General features: G+C 47.6%; 1 protein-coding gene across 3 annotated transcripts in view; it reads right to left on the minus strand.

Moving 5' to 3' along the window:
• Window positions 1–20821, minus strand: part of SLC1A2 (solute carrier family 1 member 2) — a 121196-nt gene extending 100375 nt beyond the window's left edge. Inside the window, exon 1 of one of the 3 annotated variants that reach the window (XM_081100441.1) lies at window positions 20275–20821. In XM_081100441.1, the coding sequence (XP_080956567.1) occupies window positions 20275–20291 (17 nt within the window). In that variant the 5' untranslated portion in view covers window positions 20292–20821. Of the gene's footprint in view, window positions 1–4864; window positions 5370–20274 lie in introns of those variants that run through there. The other 2 variants (XM_081100443.1, XM_081100442.1) reach the window with 2 other exon arrangements.
• Between the last annotated feature and the right edge of the window lie 291 nt (window positions 20822–21112).

The following is a 21112-nucleotide window of genomic DNA, read 5'->3' on the forward strand; positions in this document are numbered from 1 at the left end:
CTCACCCTCAGATCCTTTTCATCCGCTGCAGGACCAGGGTCCCAACAGCCTTGAAAGGAATGGAATTCCAGGAAGATTCACACCTGCAGATTTTCATTTAGTTGGTGGGTGTGATCGGGGGCAGGAGGCCTTGGGCTTATGCAGTGGTTCTCAACCTTCTGGCCCTTTAAATACAGTTCCTCATGTTGTGACCCAACCATAAAATTATTTTTGTTGCTACTTCATAACTGTAATGTCGCTACTGTTATGAATCGTCATGTAAATATCTGATATGCAGGATGGTCTTAGGCGACCCCTGTGAAAGGGTCGTTCCACCGCCAAAGGGTCGCCACCCACAGGTTGAGAACCGCTGGCTTAGACGCACAATACTGGTCCCATTTCTGTCTCATCCTGAAGCCACTGGGTGTATTATGGCAGCAGGAAGAGGGAGAAAGGACAATGCACAATAAAGCTAAATTTTCTCTCTCTCTCTCTCTCTCTCTCTCTCTCTCTCTCTCTCTCTCTCTCTGTGTGTGTGTGTGTGTGTGTGTGTGTGTGTGTGTGTGTGTGTGGCAGGGAGGTGGAGGATATGACTGCAGGGCACGCTGCCTTGGAGGAAGACATTTCTCTCCTTGGTAGATAGGTAGGTATGGAGGGTGCCCTGGCCCCAAGGACCACTGTTGACCTCCGGAGCTCATGTGTCCCCCACCCCTCACCCCTGTGATAAGTGTGGGCTGTGCCCTGTAGTGACTCAGAGGGTCCCAGAGGCCCAGGAGGAGGGGAGTTCTCAGGGGGTGAGAGCATCCTCCCTGTAGATGCTCTGGCTGTGCCATTTAGTGATTGACTCTGACTTCAGGAACCCCCACACTGAACAATTACAGGCTTTCCCTGAGCAGGGAGGGCCTTGGGGATGCAAGGACAACACCCAGCTCCCTGTGGGCAGCAGTGGGGGGTTTCCGAATGGGAGACCACCAAGGAGCCCCTTCCCTGAGCATCAGGAGTGAGTCACTCTCTCAGGAGACCTCCTGTCAAAAGTTGAAATAATTTTCATCTCCGAAGTCCTGAGAATAGTCATTTTTATGCTTATCTCTCTTTTAAATCAGTATTCCCTCTAGTTATTCCTATATCTTCCATTAAAAATGGGACATTCACAACCCCCTCGTGTGCGAGAGGCCCTGGGAATTCGGGGGCAGGGAAGCTAAGGGAAGTCTGGCTTTGCCAACGCAGAGCATCCACCGAGACCGCTGGAGGAAGTGGCATCCTCCAAGGGACAGTCCCAGGGACCCTGTTGGAGCCAGCATCCAGGGAGTAGAGGGAAGAGCCCAGGCCAAGTAGGGGACATGTCTTCTAAAGCAGCGGTTGCCAACAGGTGGTCCGCGGACCACTGGTGGTCCATGAGGTCCGAAAGGTTGGCAACCGCTGCTCTAAAGCTCACAGGGAGAAGAAAGGCTCAGACTTTGCCTGAGCCACAGTCTTTGACTTTAGATGGAAGAACCTCCTGGTCTCCTTTCTCCCAGCCTTTAAGACTCACAGAGCATTCTGGGAGATATACAGTGGGGCCTTGACTTACGGGTGTCCCGACTAACGAGTTTTTCGAGATATGAGCCGTCTCTCAGCCGATTTTTTGCTTTGAGTTGCGAGCTAAAATTCGTGTTACGAGCCAGCTTCAGATACCCCACCGCTAGTTGGTGCAGCGAACGTCACAGTGAACGCCACAACATCAAAATTGATTTGACATACGAGTAATTTGGGTTATGAGCTCTGTCACGGAACGAGTTAAACTCGTAAGTCAAGGCCCCACTGTAGTGGGTAGCCTTCTGGTCCAGAAGCCCAGGGCAGAACAAGAACTATGCTCTGGTCTCAACCTGCTCTGCCTGTGGGCCTCGGGATAGTGAGGGGGCTGGGCCAAACGGCCTGGAACAACCTGAGTCCATGGTGACAACAAGCAGACACAGCTTATTATCCTTACCATGACCCAGAAGCCTAGTCCAGATTCATTTCAACTTTCACGTGCGCTGATGACTCTCCCTTTTAAAGGGGACAGAGCAAAAACATGGTCTGAGTTTGACCAAGGAAACTCAGCCCACACTTGAAGTGCTACCTGTGGTGAGTAGTCTGGCGCCAAGGATCCCAAGCATAAACCACAGTGTGTCAGATAATAAAAGCAACGCCACTGCCTATCTGTCTCAGAGGGGTGATGTGAGTGACTTAATCTTAAGAGAGCTAAATAAAGGCAGTCTTACCCTAAGCACAGAGGGCTTAGCTTCCTACTTGGCTCTGTGGGGCCGTGTAACAGGTGAGATGAGCATATCTTGCATTTTAGAGAGAGCCCATTCAGAGACCCCTGAAGGGGAAGGAAGGACACCACCCTAGCCCTGCAGAACCTGCCCGTGGCTGGGTCAGAGTCACAGCCCCGTTCCAGGAGAGGCTTCATCTGGGAGAGCTGATTTGCATATCAGCCTGCACGGTATTGTACTTACAAAACAAACATTTTCAGCCAAAATCTGTTCCTAGCAGCCTGGAAAGAGCAAACCCACCCACATGGACCTTTAGCAAGTCCTTCATACTCCTCTTTGTGGCTCCTCCCTCTGCTTCCTGAATCACTGTCTTCCCCATGTAGTTCACCTTCATCCTTAAGGAGGTCAAGAGTTGACCTTTCGCAGACACTTAGCCCCTGACAGACATCTCCTACGGCACCTGGGAAACTAAGTAAAGCAACCACCTTGAGCTTGACCTACCCAGATAATGAAGCAGATCTGGATGATGGCTTCCAGAGCTTGTGGGTTGGGGAACCTATCAAAGGGTTGGGAAAGCACCATGGCCCTTTCCCCGCACCTTGCCCTATGCATCTCTTCCATTTGGCTGTTCTTGAGTTGTATCTTTTAGAATAAACAAGAAAACAATAGTAAAGTGGTTCCCTGACTTCTATGAATTGGTCTAGTAAATTTTCACACCAGAGGAGGGAATTGTGGGAACCCAGTGGATTTATAGCCTGTCAACCAAGAGTACAACCTGGGCTTGTGACTGGCATCTGAAATGGGGGCAGTCTCCTGGGACCGAGCCCTTAATTTATGGGATCTGACACTAACTCCGGGTTGACTGTGTCAGTATTGAATTGAATTGCAGGACACCAAGTGGTGTCAGAGAGCTGGAGACATAGGGCCCCCCAAAACACCATTCAAGTAAGACACGTAGGGAGCAAAAATAGTTCAAGGGTTAAAAGCACATAAGAGAAAAATCTAACAAACCTTTGCTAGTGCAAATACACCACCCATAAGATCAAAGAAGTCCAGGACTTACTTTCTAATCTTATCACCTGTGGCTCTATGAGAACTAGCAAACATACTTGTTCGTATGCAGCAAGTGTTAGCAACCTAATTTGCAAAGCCAGGAGACTGATGGATCACCCAATCTAAGTTCAGCGGGCTGAAAGTAATACAGTCATGCTATTCCAAGAAGAAGAATGACAGTCATCAGTACAGGGTGTCCTCCATCTCGCAGCACTGTGCTCAGTGAGTCACACAGTCCTGCCTTAATCCTTTCCAAAACCCCATCCAGTGGGGCTATTGTCCCTTTTTAATACATAAACAAACTAAGTCTCAGAGAGACTAATCAACTTCCTTGAAGTTATACTGCTAGTCAGTGAAGGAACAGGACATTTTGTTTAGGTCTTTCTCAATATGAATACATTCTTTTAACCGCTGCGTACCACTGGCTCCCAGAAGCTGTTTTATGCAAAGTACTATAGCTCCTTATTGAAATATTCTAGTGCACTGTAAGAGATCAGATATCCTCAAGGTTATCATCTTTATCCTGGTCACTGTCGTCATTAATAGTATTTCAGCCCTGCCAGTGTGGCTCAGTGGTTGAACGTTGACCCATGAACCTGGAGGTCACGGTTCGAGTCCCAGTCAGGGGCACATGCCTGGGTTTTGGGCTTGATCACCAGTAAGGGTGTGTGCAGGAGGCAGCCACTCAATGATTCTCTCTCATCACTGATATTTCTATCCCCCTCTCCCTCTCCCTTCCTCTCTCTCTCTGAAATCAATAAAAACGTATTTTTAAAAAATAGTTACTTTATACAGGCCTGCAGAGCTGTGGCTTCCCTGAAGGACTAGCCACATAATTCATGGGGCCCAGTTCAAAAGAAGAACACAAGGTCCCTTTTTCTTAAGAATTTCAAGATGGCAACTGCAAAGCGTTAAACCAAGGACAGGACCGGTCTGAGCTCAGGACCCTGAAGCCGACCATGTTTCCCTGTTCTCCTACATTTCTACTCAAATAATCTAAGATTCTCTTGAAGGAGGAATCAGAAATTCCTGTGCTAAATAATTCATCCAGTGAGCTTTTTGAGTGCTTCCATGTATTTATTCAACAAATGCCTGTGGTAATAGGACATGAGAAACTCAAAGGTTAGACACAAATTGTCCTTTCTGCTCCTTAAAATCATGGGACCATCTTCATCGCACTGGCTGGCCTCAGCAGTCAGCTTCTAGGGGAAGCGATAAAGTCCTCTTTAGACCAACATATGGGCACATGGGTACGTCCCTGACTCCTCTAGGGCTGCCTTCTGAGGGAGCGGACCTGTAACAAAAACACGGCATTTTCACGCCTATTTTAATTGTGTCGCCTGCTTCCAATGGGGTTGGAACACAAGCTAGATTTCTGGGGTGGTTGGTTAGTCGCTTTGAAAAGAGAAATATCTGTTTGCATGCTTCCTTTCTCGTATTGCTTATTCTGGGGCCTTTCCAACCCTTTCAAAATGTACTTTGCAATCCCTCAAGTGTCTTTTTCTCCCTCTTCAAAGGCCTCTCTTCTTCCCTACGGTTACCCCTTCACCTTCAAAAGTCTGTCAATAACCCAGGCAAAACCAGGCTGGACATACCCGAGCTCAGGAACCAGCAAATCTTGTTTGAACCCCGCTGATGACTCTCAAGGAGAAGCCAGGAGTAGGACGACAAGGAGCCCAGACCACACTGGTAAATGGCGACCGCTGTCAACTCCACTGCTGCCCAGTTGTCCCGGATGTAGTCTTGGGCTTTAGAGAGCTCTGCTGGTTGATTTAACAACTCCAAATCACTTGGAATGTAAATAATCGACGTGGTATGGCTTCCCTTCTTAAAAACCAATGCAACAGCTGCTGCTGGCCTGGGAAAGAGGCAATTCACCTTCTGGCTCTTGCTTCAAAACAGCAGGAAAATCACCATTGCCCGCAGCTGCCGCAGTGAGGCTCCACAGGGCCCCCTTCTGGACAAACTGGTTTGGTCTTGCTGATTGCTGAACAATGATGTGTGGACTACCTGTGGGGAACTGGAGTTTACTTTCCTGGGATCCCATAGAGAGCCTTCCCCGGGAGAGAGAAAGCAAATAGAGTAAAACCACGATCTGTATATGCGTGGTTCTCCCACCTAACAATGGCTTCTATGTCAAAGGAAACATGAAAACTCCGCCTCTCTCCTTGGACTCTATTTTCACCTAAAAACAAACAGCAGTTTGCATGCCCTGGCTCTGGATCGAGGAGGACTCCAGCACCGGCAGTGAGGATGGTGAGGGTGGTTTCCGCTGAAGACCTTCCTGTAAGGCTCAGGCAGGGGTTCCATCAACTAGCCCCTCATCCAATCACAGAGTTCTCACTGAGGGTCAAGAAAGAAGGTGCTGGGCACAGTTTTTACTGTCTTGTCCCACCAGGACACAACAAATACCCCTCAACTTGTCCCGCCGCCAGGAAACTCCAGGAAAGAACTCCACTTCAGGAAGTATCGAAATTCCAAACATGTTCATTTAGGTTACCAGAAAACGCAATACCAGCTACGAGACATTCTTTCTAGACTCCTGACTCTTTTTTCTTTTTTCTCTCCAATTGCAGTTGGCATTCAGTATTATTTTAGTGTCAGGTGTACAGCATAGTGGATAAACACTTACATAATTTATGAAGCGATTCCCCCATTAAGCCTTGCATCCACCTGGCACCACACATAGTTATTGTATTATTAACTAATATTCCCTTACCTGCACTTGACATCTTTGTGACTATTTTGTAACTACCAATTTGTGCTTCTTAATCCCTGTCCCTCCGACGAACATCAGTCTGATTTCTGTATCTTTGAGCTTGTTTCTGCTTTGTTTCTTCATTTATTTTCTTTTTTAGATTCCACATATAAGTGAATTCAGATGGTATAGGTCCTTTTCTGTCTGACTTATTTCACTTAGCATAATACCCTCTAGGTCCATCCTCAAATGGTAAGTAAGATTTCATTCTTTTTTAAAGCCTGGCTCTTATTTTCTAACCACAATAGGAAGCCAGAGAAGAGAATTCTATTGGGGATGGTTAAACATTCAGAATCTCTTCAAAAGTTAAAAAAGCATCCATTTAACAACATCGTTGGCAGCTTCTGGGCACTTATTCTAAATCCGTGTTTCAAGCAGTGTAACTGTTGGGCCTTGGATTTTATTCGCTGGTGAAATTTAAATATCATCTTTGACTTGAGAAATCCTTTGTGTCTGAATATCAAATGCATGCTAGCTTCTCCTTGCTTCCCTTCATAAGAAGCAAGGAAAAGGAATAGAAAGACATCCTGAGAGGAGGCAGGAAGTCCTGGGAAAGATGGGGCATGGGGAGTGGGCTCAATGTCTCATCTGATTCAACTCTCTTACTTTTTAAAATAACAGCAGCTCTAGGAGTTTGTCATCTTTCCCAGACAGCAGCATGGGAGCATGATTGACTATGACAAATACATTTTTGGCTTCACAAGATCAGTTGCTCTCCAACTAATTATTCTTGTAACCTATCTGAATCCTATCAACCCTTAGCAGTCAAAGCCTGGTTACTGACTCGTGGGCCAAGAAGTTCATCTGACCAGAACCTTAAAAAGAGGATGTGTCCCAATAAGCAAAAGGTCATGAATTCTCAAGTTTGGCCCTCTCATCCCTTAAAACCATCCCCTTCTGCCCTCTATGCCCTTAGCGTCTCTTTCCCAAGGTAGACAATTGAATTACACTAACACACAATTGTAATAACGATAATAAGTTGGGACACCAAGGAATTAATGTGGTCCTGATCCTCAGAGAGATACGAGGATGTGAGCAGACAGACAAGAAAACACTCAGCACTCGTTATAATGAAATGTTCTAACAGAGGTCTGAACAAAGTGCCATGGGACAAGGTCGTTGGAAGAGGCCCAGCTCAAACGTCACCTCTTCTGAGCGCTTTCTCCATGTAACCCCGGCTGAGTATTCAATCAGGAAGCTTACTGAGTGCTTGGTGCCCGTGTCCAAGGGGATGCAATGATGAACCAACCAGCCCTCAGAGTGCTTACATTCCTGAGGCCGGTCGATACCAACAAGAAGATAAACAAATAAAATATTTAAAAATTCTAACTGATGCCATGAAGGAAGCAAGCAGGGGAAATGAGATAGGACTAGGAAAGGCAGACCTATTTTTGGAGGAGTGGTGCGAGATGAGCTCTCTGGGAAATGGCATTGAAGCGGAGAACTAACGGATACTCAAGGATATCAGCCACCTGAAGAGTGGCAGTGGATGGAGGGTGGGAACAAAGAAAATGGGTCCTAAGGTGGGCAACACCGTAGGGTATCTGAGGAACTGCCAGTTAGAGGGGACTGTGTGGCTTCCAATAGGGCAATGACAGTTGTCTGGGCTGAATGTGATGGCCATGGCAATGGAGAGAAAAGGCCAGACTCAAGGGACATTTTTGAGATAGAACTGAGAAAGCTTGTAGGGTGGGGCTGATGGAAGAGAAGCAACAGGGGTTTGAATATCTAGGTAGATGATAGTCCCATTTACTGATATGGAGAGAACTTGGGAGGTAGTAGGGATGCATCTGCAGGAAAAAATTGCAAGAGTTCCATTGTAGCCACGGCAACTCCGGCTGTCGTCGGTACATTGTACACAGGGAGATGGCAATTAGATGGTAGGATGTATGAATCTGGAACTTGGAGAAAAGTTCTGAGATATAAATGCATCACTGGAGACTTATCAGTATACAGGTGTCATGTAGATGCCCAAGAAGTGATCCAAAGAGAATGCAGAGCTCAGAATGGGGATCAAGACCGAGTCCAAGGAAGTTTCACAAGCTACGCAAGAGTGCAAACGAAGGGTTAAAGGAGAAAAGAGAAGAATTCCAGCTAGGAGACTTAGAAAGGCTTGTGGAAGGTAGGTCCCCATGCTGCTCCCCTCCACCCCCATAAAAAAATAGCAACCCCTACTAAAATCTACCCAGCTCTAGCTGGCTGACTAAGGAAGCTACAGAAAGCAGGAGGAGCTGGTGGCCCCATCTGTCACTCTACAGATCACCCTGGACTGCACAGATCTGGGAGTCCAGACAGGTGACCTTTTCCTTCCTCACTGTTCTGAGTTGTCCTTCCCGATGCTGTGGGATCAGGAAGACTGTAGGAAGCTCTGGTCAGGCCCTCACAGAGCCGCCTGCCCTGCCCTACTCTGCAAGCATCTTTAGAGCAAGCTGGGGTCCTAGTTCTTTCTTTCATCAGCTTCTTGCACAAAGGGTACTCAGGACCAATCATCACCCAAGACCAAACCCTTCCCTTAGCATATGGACATGCTTATAGCACAGCCACCCAAACACTAAAACAAAAAGGCCAAATGTGCCAAAACCGGTTTGGATCAGTGGATAGAGCGTCGGCCTGCGGACTGAAAGGTCCCAGGTTCGATTCCTGTCAAGGGCATGTACCTGGGTTGCTGGCACATCCCCAGTGGGGGATGTGCAGGAGGCGGCTGATCGATGTTTCTGACTCTCTATCTCTCTCCCTTCCTCTCTGTAAAAAAATCAATAAAACATATTTAAAAAAAAAAAAAAGGCCAAATGTAATCCTGGTCTCCTCTGCATCTGTTTTCGTATGCCCATCCTCCCCTTGATGGACACACTCTTGAAAAACAATTTATAATCATTTTCTCTCCATCCATTCTCAACCAACACCGGCGTGGCAAAGTAGCCACCGCTTTGCTGACCCATCTCTGGCACAAGCCGGTGATGGCCTTGAAACTGATTAACCCAGTGACCACTTTTCAGTACTTATGTTATTTAACTTGTGTACAACTTGCAGCACTATCACCCACTCCAAGATACCCATTCCCCCTGACTCCCCTCCTTACCACTCAGCAGCCTGTGCACCCCGAATCACCTCTCTCTGCCCATCTGTGGATGCTAGAGCTCCCCAGGTTTCTTCCCTCAGCCCATTTTTTTCCTAGCTTCATGATCTATCTGAGTGAGCTCATTCACTTCTATGATCATAAATATCATCCCATAAAGGCCCCAGCCTCTCGTGTATCCAACTGCTCGGTGAGCATCTCCACCCAAAAATTCTAACCCAGTAAGCAGAACCAAATTCATTACCTTCTCTTTCAAATTGACCATCTCTCTCTCTTTTCTGCACTCTCCTCTACCACCCTTTTGCTCAAAGGGCCAGAAACCAAGAGACAGCTTTATGCCTCCCTCTTGCTCACCCACTACATGCACTTGGTCACTGCGTTCTTCTAAATGTCCTTGGAATCTGCTCATGCAAACAGAGCCTGTGCCCTAAACTGGACTGTTGCCTCCCACCTGAATCACTGCTGTCACCTAAATCATAACTGGTCTCAGTGCCCCTGCCCCATCTACTCCTCCAGTTCATATTCCACCCAATGTTGTCATATTAACAGAGACTTGGAGATAACCTGTCTATCAATCAGGGGCTGGTTAAATCAATTACTATATGACCATCCAGTGGACTGTTATCAGATACATATAACACAGCATATATACCCAGAAGTACAAACCAAAAAGCAAGTTGTAGAGTTGGCTGTATAGGATGATACAAGTTGCATATTAAGAATAAAATGTTTACATGGCATAGAAAAATGTCTCAAAGGATAAACCAAAAAATGAGTATTTCTAGAGAACGGGATTGGGATGGGAGGCAGTTTTACTTCTTTATTTTTATGCCTTTCTGTAATATTTGAAGTTTGGGGGTTTTTTTTGTTTTAATTTTTTAATGATATCATGTGTTTTGTTATGGGAAAGGAACTACTGATCCAAACCACAAAAAGTGAAAAGTTTTTGTTAAAAGTAATTTCTTTGAAAGTAGACAGTAAATCCTTCAAAGTCCTTTATCTGGCTGGTAGCGAGAGCCTATGTGCAAAATGTGTTTTCTAAATGTAGATTGAATACAATCACTGTTGTCTGTACCCAAATACCGGAAACAGAGGCGTCTTACCTGCTGTAGTAAATACCAGAGGTGTAACTTACAAACAGGTAAGGAAGGGAAGCAAAGGCAAGTTTCAATGCTCGGTTGCTTTACCTTCTATTACTCTCCAATGAGCCACTTGAATTAAGCTGCTGTGCTAATAAAAACACAAACACATTGATAATCAATGTCCTGGTTTCAGAGAGCAGAGTCGACTGCCCTGAAAACACAAGGGGAAATATCCACAGGTATAATTTACAAGGCCTCATATTATGTACAAAAGTGTTCTTTCATCTCTGCACATATCTCAATATTTACCAAGGGAATAGAGAAGAGAAATGTCAACATCCGAGCACCTTTGGCCGGAGGTTGACGGAATGCATGACTTTTTGAATCAACAGAACGATCAGTGGCTATTGCAGAAAGGGGTGATCCAGTTCATTGCCTACCTTCTCCCAAGGTAGGAACTCCATGGGAAATACAGTGGGGCCTCGACTTACGAGTTTAATTCGTTCCGAGACCGAGCTCGTTAAGGAGCTCGTTAACTCAAATTACTCTGTCAACTCAATGCAAAAAATCGGTGCAGAGACAGCTGGTATCTCAAAAAACTCGTTAGTCGAGACACTCGTAAGTCAAGGCCCCACTGTAACTCTGGTAGGAATACAGAAACAGCTGTCGTCAATACTGGGAAAAACACTACTAGCTATACCAGTGATGGCGAACCTATGACACGCATGTCGGAGGTGACACGCGAACTCATTTTTTCGGTTGATTTTTCTTTGTTAAATGGCATTTAAATATATAAAATAAATATCAAAAATATAAATCTTTGTTTTACTATGGTTGCAAATATCAAAAAATTTCTATATGTGACATGGCACCAGAGTTAAGTTAGGGTTTTTCAAAATGCTGACACGCCGAGCTCAAAAGGTTCGCCATCACTGATCTGCTTCCCAATATATCTGACTGTGACTCCTCGTGGCCCCTTCCATTAGCTTGAGTTGATTTCCCTTTCTAAGGCAGCAGTTTCAGACAACCATCCTCCCATTGGACCCGATGCCTTTGGAAGGTCTGGAGTGAAGAAGAGGGCTTCTGACGTCAGTCCTTGGGGGTTGTGCGGGTCACAGCTAACACTGAGGAAGCTGATGCCTGTGAATTCTCCCCATCCTTGCCCACCAGAATCTACCCTCCCCCACCATTTTCCCCCTACCACACACTTCTTTTAAGGTATAGTATTGTGTTGCAGATGGTAGTTTTATGGAGGCATGAATATTCAGCTTGAAATCAACCATACTCATTTTATTATCTCTCAAACACTTGAATTTGGAGTCAATAATGGATGTAGTGGCATGCTGCCAGACCCCTATCTCCCAACTTCAGGACTGAGATATTCATTCCCCCAGCTGCTGGGAGTCTTGATAAGTGACAACACTAACCGACTCTATCACCCTCCAAAGCCTGGCCCTCTACTCACCCAGGGCCACCCCCACTGCCTGAGCACAGTCCGGGTCCAGCGCCTGATCGATGCTGTGGTAGAAAGGCCAGGCCTCTTGCCTTAATTCTGGACCATCCCAAAGAACCATCCCCGTACCACAGCTTCCTGTGGCTGTCTCAACGTCTCCCTCTGCCCGCCCGGGCTTCCCTCTCTCTTCCACAGGGATTTATGCCAGGAGCTCCCCTCAATAAACTTTACGTACACAAGTTTCCACCTCAGAGTGTTTCCCAGGACCAGCCAGCAACAGTGCCTCAAACCCAGTGTATCCAGGCCCTAAAAAGAACCCAAATTTGAATACTCTGAGACTAATAGATAAGCTCCTACACGTGATTAGTCCTTCATTGGAAGTGATAGCAATTAATCACGATCGAAAAATCAATGATGCCATCAGTGCTTCTCTTCTGTGATGATTTTACTAACGTCTGCTGATGGGTGACCTTGAATCCCAGAAAAACACCAGGGGAATAGATTCAGTCTATAATTCCATTACTCTCTATTCTATTCTTGGAAATTAGTCCCATAGTTATTTTTGACACTTTTTCAAGACCATATGTTGCACCGAAGTATAAAAAATAACAACTGAACCGATCCCCCAGGGAAACTTCAGTGTCGGAGCTGAGGGTTGTCAGCTGATATCCATCCATCTCGCCCCGGGATACGTTTATCTGCTTGTGCTTCGTTCATGTTGACTCCCACCCTCTCTCCTAACAAAGCTGGTTATCAGATCACAACTGCCCTTTTAAGTAGACTGAGATCAAGACAAAAATACAACTTGGTCTGCAGCACTTGCCTTTGCCCGATGCCTGATAGAGAAGAATGCTTTTCCTATTTGTTTCCTTTGACCTTATCTCCCTTCATGCACTGAACTGCTTCTATTTGAAATACTCTGGTTTCATGTCTACAAGCTGGGGTCTGACCATCCTTCTCAGTTGCCCAATCTTAGTCTCTTTTTTATTTTTTTATGGTGGCATTTTCTTTTGAATGTCACATCTCCGCTTAACAAGCTGACCTCTTTCTATATTCATTGCTGTCCTTCTCGAGCCTTGCCGCTTACATTATCTCTTTTTGGCTATCTTGCTTCCTTGGATCAAAATGATTAGAGACACCCACTGGGGCAAAAACAAACAAAGGGGGAGACTGTGGAATTTTAAGGAAATGTGAATTAATAGCAAGACGTGGATAGTATGAAACACTGTAGAATTAGATGACAAAAAAACAAGGCACCCAATAACAGCATAAAATCAAAATTTCTCGAAGCTTCAGTTTCTGCATCTGTAAAATGATAATAATATTTCATATGAGTTTTCCAAGGATTGGCTGAAATCATGTATGTACAGTCACACCGACTTGGAATAAGGAAAAATGAATGGTTCTAGTTACATTTGTATATGGTGGTATCTCTGAAAACTATTGATACATAACAATTGTCTCAGGATTTCCACATGATATATTTGGTGGAGTCACTTTTTTTAATCAAAAGAGAATGGAATACCGTGGGAATTGGGATCCCCTAAGGACCCAGGGGTTTCCAAAGGGAGTCAAAGGAAGAGTGGTGAGTCTGGACAAAGGGCTGACATATACTGCCACCTATTGGGTGATCAGCAAACTGTGCCACTCTTAAAAATACATACACAGGAATGCATCTGAAAGATTTCTTCCTCAGTTTAAAAGGCACCCCTAGCCACCACGGTTTGCTTGTGTTGCCAAAAACACCCAACAACAACATCAGCCCTGCTCCTAACGGGGCAGGGCTAGTAGCTGTTTTAGGAAAATGGGGAAGTCACAACCTTCAATGGCCACACTTGGAAATCACAGAAGAAAAGATAAACTCCAGAGCCCCCTAAATGCTCAACTACATTTGCCACTAAGAAGTGCATGCACAAGGCTCGATATTCCAAAGAACGGGACCCCATGCTGGGCTGAGTCCAAGCACTGCATGGGTAAGACAATGCCATTGGCGTCCTGACAACCAATAACTACAAGAGCACTCTTCATGAAGAACAACCCGGAACAAAGCACAAGGTAGTGGTTAGGGGGTTACAGAGAAAAAGCAGCTGGAATTACCTTTCATGACATAGAAATGGGATTTTGAAGAATGTCTCCAACCCACACTCACCAGGCAGGGGCACTCCCTGTGAGGATGGAGCCCAAGCTCTCAGTCTCCCCATGGCTGTGTTAGAGAAGTAAGGGGTCAAGCAGGTAACGAGAGTGAGTGGTCTCAGAAAAGGCTGTTCCCATCCTGAAAGGCACACGCCCTGTCTCAGAGGACAGCCGCTGCTCCGCCGCAGTCTTGCGGGCCTAAACAGTGTGGCCAAGTGATTAGGGGCCTAGAGCCAGGCTGCCTGGGTTTAAGGTCTGGCTTTGCTGTTTACTAGCTGTGAAGTCTTGGGCAAGTTACTTAATCTTTCTGTGCCTCAGTCTCCATGCCTGTAAAGATGGAGATGATAATAGCCCCTGTGTGTCATATTGTTGCAGGGATTAAATAAATTAATAGGTGTAATGTGTTTAAAACAATGCTGGACTGTAATTACCCAACACATAGTACCAAGACAAAAGGGCAGGTTCTTTGTCATCAGATCTGGCAATTTTTGACAGAAGCCAGAATCGGGATTTTTTTAAAAAAATTATAAGCAATTATAATTTTAATTAAAATGTAAACATTTCCAAAATCCCGTGGGAGCCAAACACTAGATGCCTGTGGGCCACCTGCCGTCCACAGGCATCCACTGCCTCGCGTCCAGTGCTGTGGGAAGAGCAAAGCTGGGGAGGCAGACGCACCTCAGACCCACCTCCAACTTTGCCACCAGCTCCTCGATGCTGAGAGTGCAGTGGCTGGAAAGCCGGGATGGCAGGAGGGCACGACAGAAAGTTCCTGCGCCAGATTACAAGCAGCGAGGGACAGATGGCCCTCCGGAGCAAATGGAACAGAAGAAAGCCTCTATAGAGTGGGGTGCGGGGGTGCAGAGAAACCCTCCCTCCTAGTCCCAGGGACTTCACCCGAGGTCTCTAACGCCTACCATCCTCTATCCTAGAGGGACCCGGGATGGACACAAGTCCAGCCGCCAAATGGAGTTCAGTCCCCTCATTCCACTTTAAAGGACGTCCTTGTTCAATGAGCCTCTAATCCGAAGCAGCTGCCGAGATTGCCAAAAACACCAGACGGCCACCCTATCTGCTAAGTGAGACATTCGGTAAATATATGAATGAGAGATAAGTAAATAAATGTCAATCCCGTTGAAAAACAACCGTTAAGAAAACACAGTCCTAAGAAAATGAGGTTTTTTTGTGTGTGTTTTTAAGGTTTAGGGATCTACCCTTTGCTTCATCCTCCTGTAATGCAGCTGCCCCCTTGTCTTTTCTGCCATTGTTTGAAGCCAACCAGACAGATTTACAACAAGCTGCTAGCCCTTTCCTCTCCTCCTGACAAACATGGGGCCCATCTGCCTCCAATCAATGATGGAGCACGTGGAGATGGAGCCGGGAGATATTTTTAAACACTCCTTTAATTAATTCATTCCAAGGACTTGGCGCTTGGTATTGTGGTGGAGGGGTGAGGGGCCGGCAGAGGGAGGAGAGAGCAAGCGCAGGATCCTGGTAAATGAAGAGATTTGCCTTAATCTGGATTCTAAAACCCTTGCTCTGAAGCATGCTGTTCGCCCCCCTACAAGCTGTTAAGGGCACGGAAGAGAAGGCTGCCAGCAAGGTGCAGTTATGACATTGGGTAGATTTTTGTAGACTTCCAGGACAAGTTCTTAAAATGCAAACCAAACTAAAATGTTATCTCCAGAATGACTCTTCTGCTGCCTATGGCTAGAAGATTTTAAAGCAGTGGTTCTCAACCTCAGCTGCACATTAGAATCACCTGGGAATCTTTTTAAAATCCTGATTTCTGGGCCTCATCCTCCGGAAATTCTGTTTCTTTGTTACTAATGTTGTGGCCCCACCCCATAACAAAGAAACAGAATTTCCGGAGGATGAGGCCCAGAAATCAGGATTTAAAAAAGATTCCCAGGTGATTCTAATGTGCAGCCGAGGTTGAGAACCACTGCTTTAAAGGATCCCTGTCTTATTTGATTAAAACATTATAGCAGGTGACTGACATGAAGAGTAGAGTCAGCTCATTCCGAGAGGCAAGCCAGTTCCCAGGGGATCAAGATCAGCATGGAAAACAATTTCGTTTGCCTTTAACAGGAGGAAAACCAGAGACGGGGTATTGCATGATACAGCCAGGGCGGCGGGGGGCGGCGGGGAGGGGAGATTTTAATTGAATTCAACCTGTGTTGTGCTTCAAAGTGTGAGAAGGCTTTGCAATCCTGGATCTGCAGGATTTCTGGCACACTGACCCAGAAATCTCACACTTTGCTTCCATATTACTTGTTCCTGCAGCCAAAGCACGCTCTTAAGGACTTTTCCTTGTCTGACAATTCCCTTCAATCTGACCGGAGGAGACAGCACCTACTCGCAGGGCTTGAAAGAGGATGAGAAGTGGCCATGAGAGCGAGGCACGGACCTGGTCTCTTGGTTTTGAACAACCCGGCTTTTCCACTTTACAAGCTTCATTTAGATTTGGCAATTATTTCTTGAGGATTAAGCTTGGAATCACTCGCAAGAGGCTGTCTTAGTCAACATGAAATGGCTTTCTCCTGGTCCCGCTAATAGCTATGTTACCCAAGGAGGCTGATGGTTATATTCCTGAAAATGAGAAAATGAGAAATGAAAGCTGGAGCCGAGCCCGAGGCGTGCAATATGCAAACCCCCGTGGGCCCCCAAGACCCATGCCCTCCACCCCCTTCGCAATAAGTCCGCTCCCTGGGCTCTTCCTCCAGCTGACCTCAACCTCAGTCCCGAGGGCAGGAGGGAGGGGGCAGTCGTTCTGTTTTGCTTTTGTTTGCTTGAAATAATAAATCCAGAGGTCTCCCTTGCCAGGGTTTTTCCCTTGTCAGCAGTTTTCTGTCTCATTTGCTTTCTAAGTCAGCCTGCAACCCAAGCCCTCGCTGGCTTTCGCCCCGACCCCTTGCTTCTGGGAGCTGATCAGAAGACAGAGAGCCTCTGGGTCCCTGACATACATGGTGACTTAGTGTCTTCCACCCCAAGAACGGATTTCTGAAATGCCCCCCTCTACGGCATCTGGGTGCTCCACTATAACTCAGTCAATAATGAACATTAGCTTGTCTGCCACCAACTACCTATAATCTCTTTCCAATTTGGGTCAGGAACCTAAAGCCATAATTCTTGCCATGTCAGAGGACTCGGGGGCGGGGGGGGGGGAGAAAAAAGTGACAACAACGATGCTCAATTATCAAATCAGACTCTGCTTTGCAAGAACATGCCTCTCAGGGCATGGGAACGACCTGAATGCACTGCTGACTTTTACAGACACCGGATGCTAATCACCCCAATTCCAAACGAGTATGCTTTGCAAAGGCCAAGCACACAGGATGATATTAAGAATATTCCAAAAGGCAGTGTGTGTGCCAAAGGCTTGAGAGAAAGCCGGCAATCTTCTCCACCAGATATGCCTAGCAGACTCTTCAGTGATAACTGACATTTCCAGGTGATAACCCCACAGTTCTGCCAAGTCTTGGAATTTTCCTGGAAAGATGGCATCATAGTCTATATCATTGATTCTTAAAGCCCATTTTCACTGGACCCTCTGCTTCAGTTATTGAAAGAATCAAATGTGCTATACACGAATGAGCTTTGAATGTGGAGTGCTAAACAAACATCAGATGTCACTATGCTTCTAATACTTTAAAAATTTGTAATCAACATGCTGTGGACTATAACGGTATCACCAAATAATCGGTAACCACGATGGTCAGTTTACCATACTACCCCACTCCCCAAACAATCTGGAGCAAAGAGAGTTGAACTGAAGATACATACATCGAAAGCATATCACTCTATTGTTATTTTTGCTTCCTTCTCAGTAATGTATGGGTTTTTTGCTTTATTATTTTAAAATATATTTTTATTGATTTCAGAGATGAAGGGAGAGAGAGAGAGAGAGAGAGAGAGAGAGATCAATGATGAGAGAGAATCATAGATTGGCTGCTTCCTGCATGCCCCACACTGGGATTGAAACCGTGACCCAGGCATGTGCCCTGACCGGGAGTTGAATCTAGTTAAGTGATGGTGAACCTTTTGAGCTCGGCGTGTCAGCATTTTGAAAAACCCTAACTTAACTCTGGTGCCATGTCACATATAGAAATTTTTTGATATTTGAAACCATAGTAAAACAAAGACTTATATTTTTGATATTTATTTTATATATTTAAATGCCATTTAACAAAGAAAAATCAACCAAAAAAATGAGTTCGCGTGTCACCTCTGATACGCGTGTCAGAGGTTCGCCATCACTGTCCTAGCTCATAGGTCAACCTCAAATTTTCTCACTGAGCCACACCGGCTGGGCAGCAATGTATGTTTCAAGGAAACAGTTTCAACTTTGTAGAGCGCTAACAAAGGAGACCAGCCTGGGGATACTTAAGGAACTTCCCTTTATGAGGCACTTTAACCAAAGACATCAGAAGAGGCAAGGGAATCTCACCAAACCACGGGAACAACTTTCTAATCGAAGTCCTCAATAGGAGCCAGCCTGGTGAAGGCCAGCTCCCAGGCCCTGAAGGTCTTTGTACCTCCTCAGAGAGCCTGATATGTGAGGTCTATCCAGCAAGTACTCAGCAAATGCATCTGGAAGGAGAGACGGAAGGAAGGCAAGACCAGGGCTTCTGACAATGTCACCTGCTCCTCAGCGACTGCTCTGAAATGAGAATGGGTTGTAGGTCTTTCTGTATTTGTTTCCCAGCTTTTCAAATGTTCTCAACTCTTTCATCTCCTCAATATGAGTTCCCCTGACCAATCTTTTCCTCATTATCCACAGTGCACAAATATAGGATTTTTAAAAAATACTGCACATCACGTCTGCTCCATATTTAATGTCAAATCATTCGGCAGTTCTCGTATAGGACAAAGGTGAGATAAACACACTTAATTTGGGGATTTCTGTTGTTGTCTTGACCTCTCCCTTCTCTATCTGGCCATGAGAACAAGGAGTCAGTTGGATACAGGATTTGAAAGACTGCCACCATCCATCTCTTTCACAGATGTTTTCCGCCCGGGCCTGTACAAGCAGGGGTAAATCCAGAAGGGCCCGAAGGGAGCCAGAAATGCCTTCATATATTTTCTTATATGGAAGACTACTTAATTAAACAGGAAGGCACTGAGGTTGAGCCAGGCGGGCTCTTAATATTTAGTCCTAGAGATCTGTTTTGGCATAGTACACCACCCTCCTACTATACAGCGTCTTCCCAGAGCATCTTACTAATAATCAAAAAGGTCCTACTGCTGAACAGCTAAGATGAAAAGAGAGAAGAAATCTCCCACTATACAAGATGCCAGGCGTCAGAGGACAGAAAAGGGATGAGTTCTAAACACAGAGACAAAGTCTTAGAAATAGTTTCCCTTTGTTGGAGATTGGCGTCTAGAGAGCTGACTCTGGGACCACTTCTTCGCTCCTAGGGACCCCGTACTCCAAAACGAGCCTGCAGAGCTGGCGAAATGTTATTAACGAGGAACTGTGGTGAGTGCCAGCATCATCCTTGATGCTCATCCACCAGCCCAGAGATGGGCTGAAGTTTCCCTTCCACATAACAGGGCTCGCCTGCCAGTGGCCGGTGCAATTTTGTGAATTAACCCAAGGGCCGACCTCCCCAAACAGTCCTTTGATTCATACTCAGGCTCCCCTGAGCTGGAAAAGTTTCCTGGGAGATGTCAGTCAGTTCAGGGACGTTGTTCTGGACCCTTCCATTGAGATGAATGTTGGAGGAATCCTTTCGCCCTTTGCAGCCCCATCTCCCCCGGCTCCTTCTGGGTAAAGAGCTATTCTTATTTGTCGCTGGGAACAGTCCATATCCATCTGCAGCCTCGGAAGGCAGGCGAGGACTGCACAGCCCCGGCGAAGGAAAAAGAAAAGCGGACACTAACCCGCTGATGTCTGGGCACTCCTGTCCCTGCCCCAACCACTCACTTCCCCGCCTCTTCCCGGGAAGCACCCAAATCTCTTCCACCCCCCTTAGCGCTGGCCAGGGAGATTCCGCCGTGCAGGGACCAGGAGCGAAGGGAGCAGGCCGGGCGTCTGTCCGCGGCTCCGCAAATCTCACGTTCAAGGCCGCGCGCGCAGGTCCTCGCCCCGCCCCTCCCGCCCGCATCGCGGCTCATTCATCCGGCGGGTCCTCACCTGGCGGCCGGCGCCGCGCTCCCGGCGCTGCTCCCCCGGCGAGGTCAGCCGCTCCCGCCGCGCCTAATCCCTTCTTGCTTTTAAATCTCAAAAGTAACCTCCAGAGCATCTTCCCCTCACACTTTTCACACCCCAGCGCACCCTTTAAATGAATAAAACCTTCCATCTCGCGCATCCTCCGAGGGTTACGCAGTGGGCTTGGCGAAAGAACACCCATCCCCGCCACCAGCCCACCCCCAGCCATCAAGCCGACGCCGTCACCGAAACCCGGTGCCGACGCCTCTCCGTCCCCATCCGGGACGGGGGGCCACCACCCCGCACGGAGCCCCCGCTTTCCCGCGGATACAAAGAGAAGCCCCCTCACCCTTCGGTGGATGCCATGGTGTGGGGAACGCCCCCTCCTCTTCGGCACAATCCAGCGGCGGCGGGCGGGCGAGGGAGCGAGCGGGCGCCGGGCTGAGCGCGCGAGGGTGGCCGAGCGCGGTATTTAACGCGGAGCCTCTCCCCGCCCTTCCACCCGCCTCCCGGGTAAGCCCTTTAGCGCCCCGACGGGCGCGGGCGTCTCAGCTCCCCTCCGCGCGTCCTGCTCGCCCTTCCGCCCGCCTCCGTGGCGCTTGGCGGGGCGTGCGGGGGGCTCCAGGGGCTGCCGGGACCGAGCGCCGCCCCGGGGCTGCGGGAGGCTGGCCGGCTCGGTGCGTCTCCGCGGACACCTGTGTTTGCAGCGGGGCTTGTAGGCGCAGCGAGTGGCGGAGGGTGGGCGCAGAGGGTGGTGGCAGGGGAGGCCGAGGTGAGTGTGTGTGTGTGTGTGTGTGTGTGTGTGTGTGTGTCCGCCAGGGGAGGCGGGGGAGGCCGCTGCGCCCTGGCTCGGCGCCGGCCAGGGAGGGATTGCAAGGTTTAGCCCCGCCGGAGCTGGGGATTTGCAGGCGATCCCTCTCTATTTTCGTCGGGAGCTGACATCACGCGCGACGCAGCCTCTGGAGACTTCTTTCACTGCCGCCCCCCTCGTCCCCCCAACTCTAGACGCGGCCCCTCCTCTGCCCTCCCTCCCCCCAGCCTCTCGCCATAAATGAGCCAAATAAGAAAAGAGACCTCGCCGGTTGTCCGGGGAGGCCTGAGCCGCCCCTGGCAGGAGCCCAGGATCTAAGGAGTCGCTATTGTTCCGGCTCAAGTCCGCGTGGACCCGGGTCACCCCGCGCAGGGGC

This window comes from Myotis nattereri (genome assembly GCF_964212035.1).
Source record: "Myotis nattereri genome assembly, chromosome: 9".
In the NCBI taxonomy this organism is placed as follows: domain Eukaryota; kingdom Metazoa; phylum Chordata; class Mammalia; order Chiroptera; family Vespertilionidae; genus Myotis; species Myotis nattereri.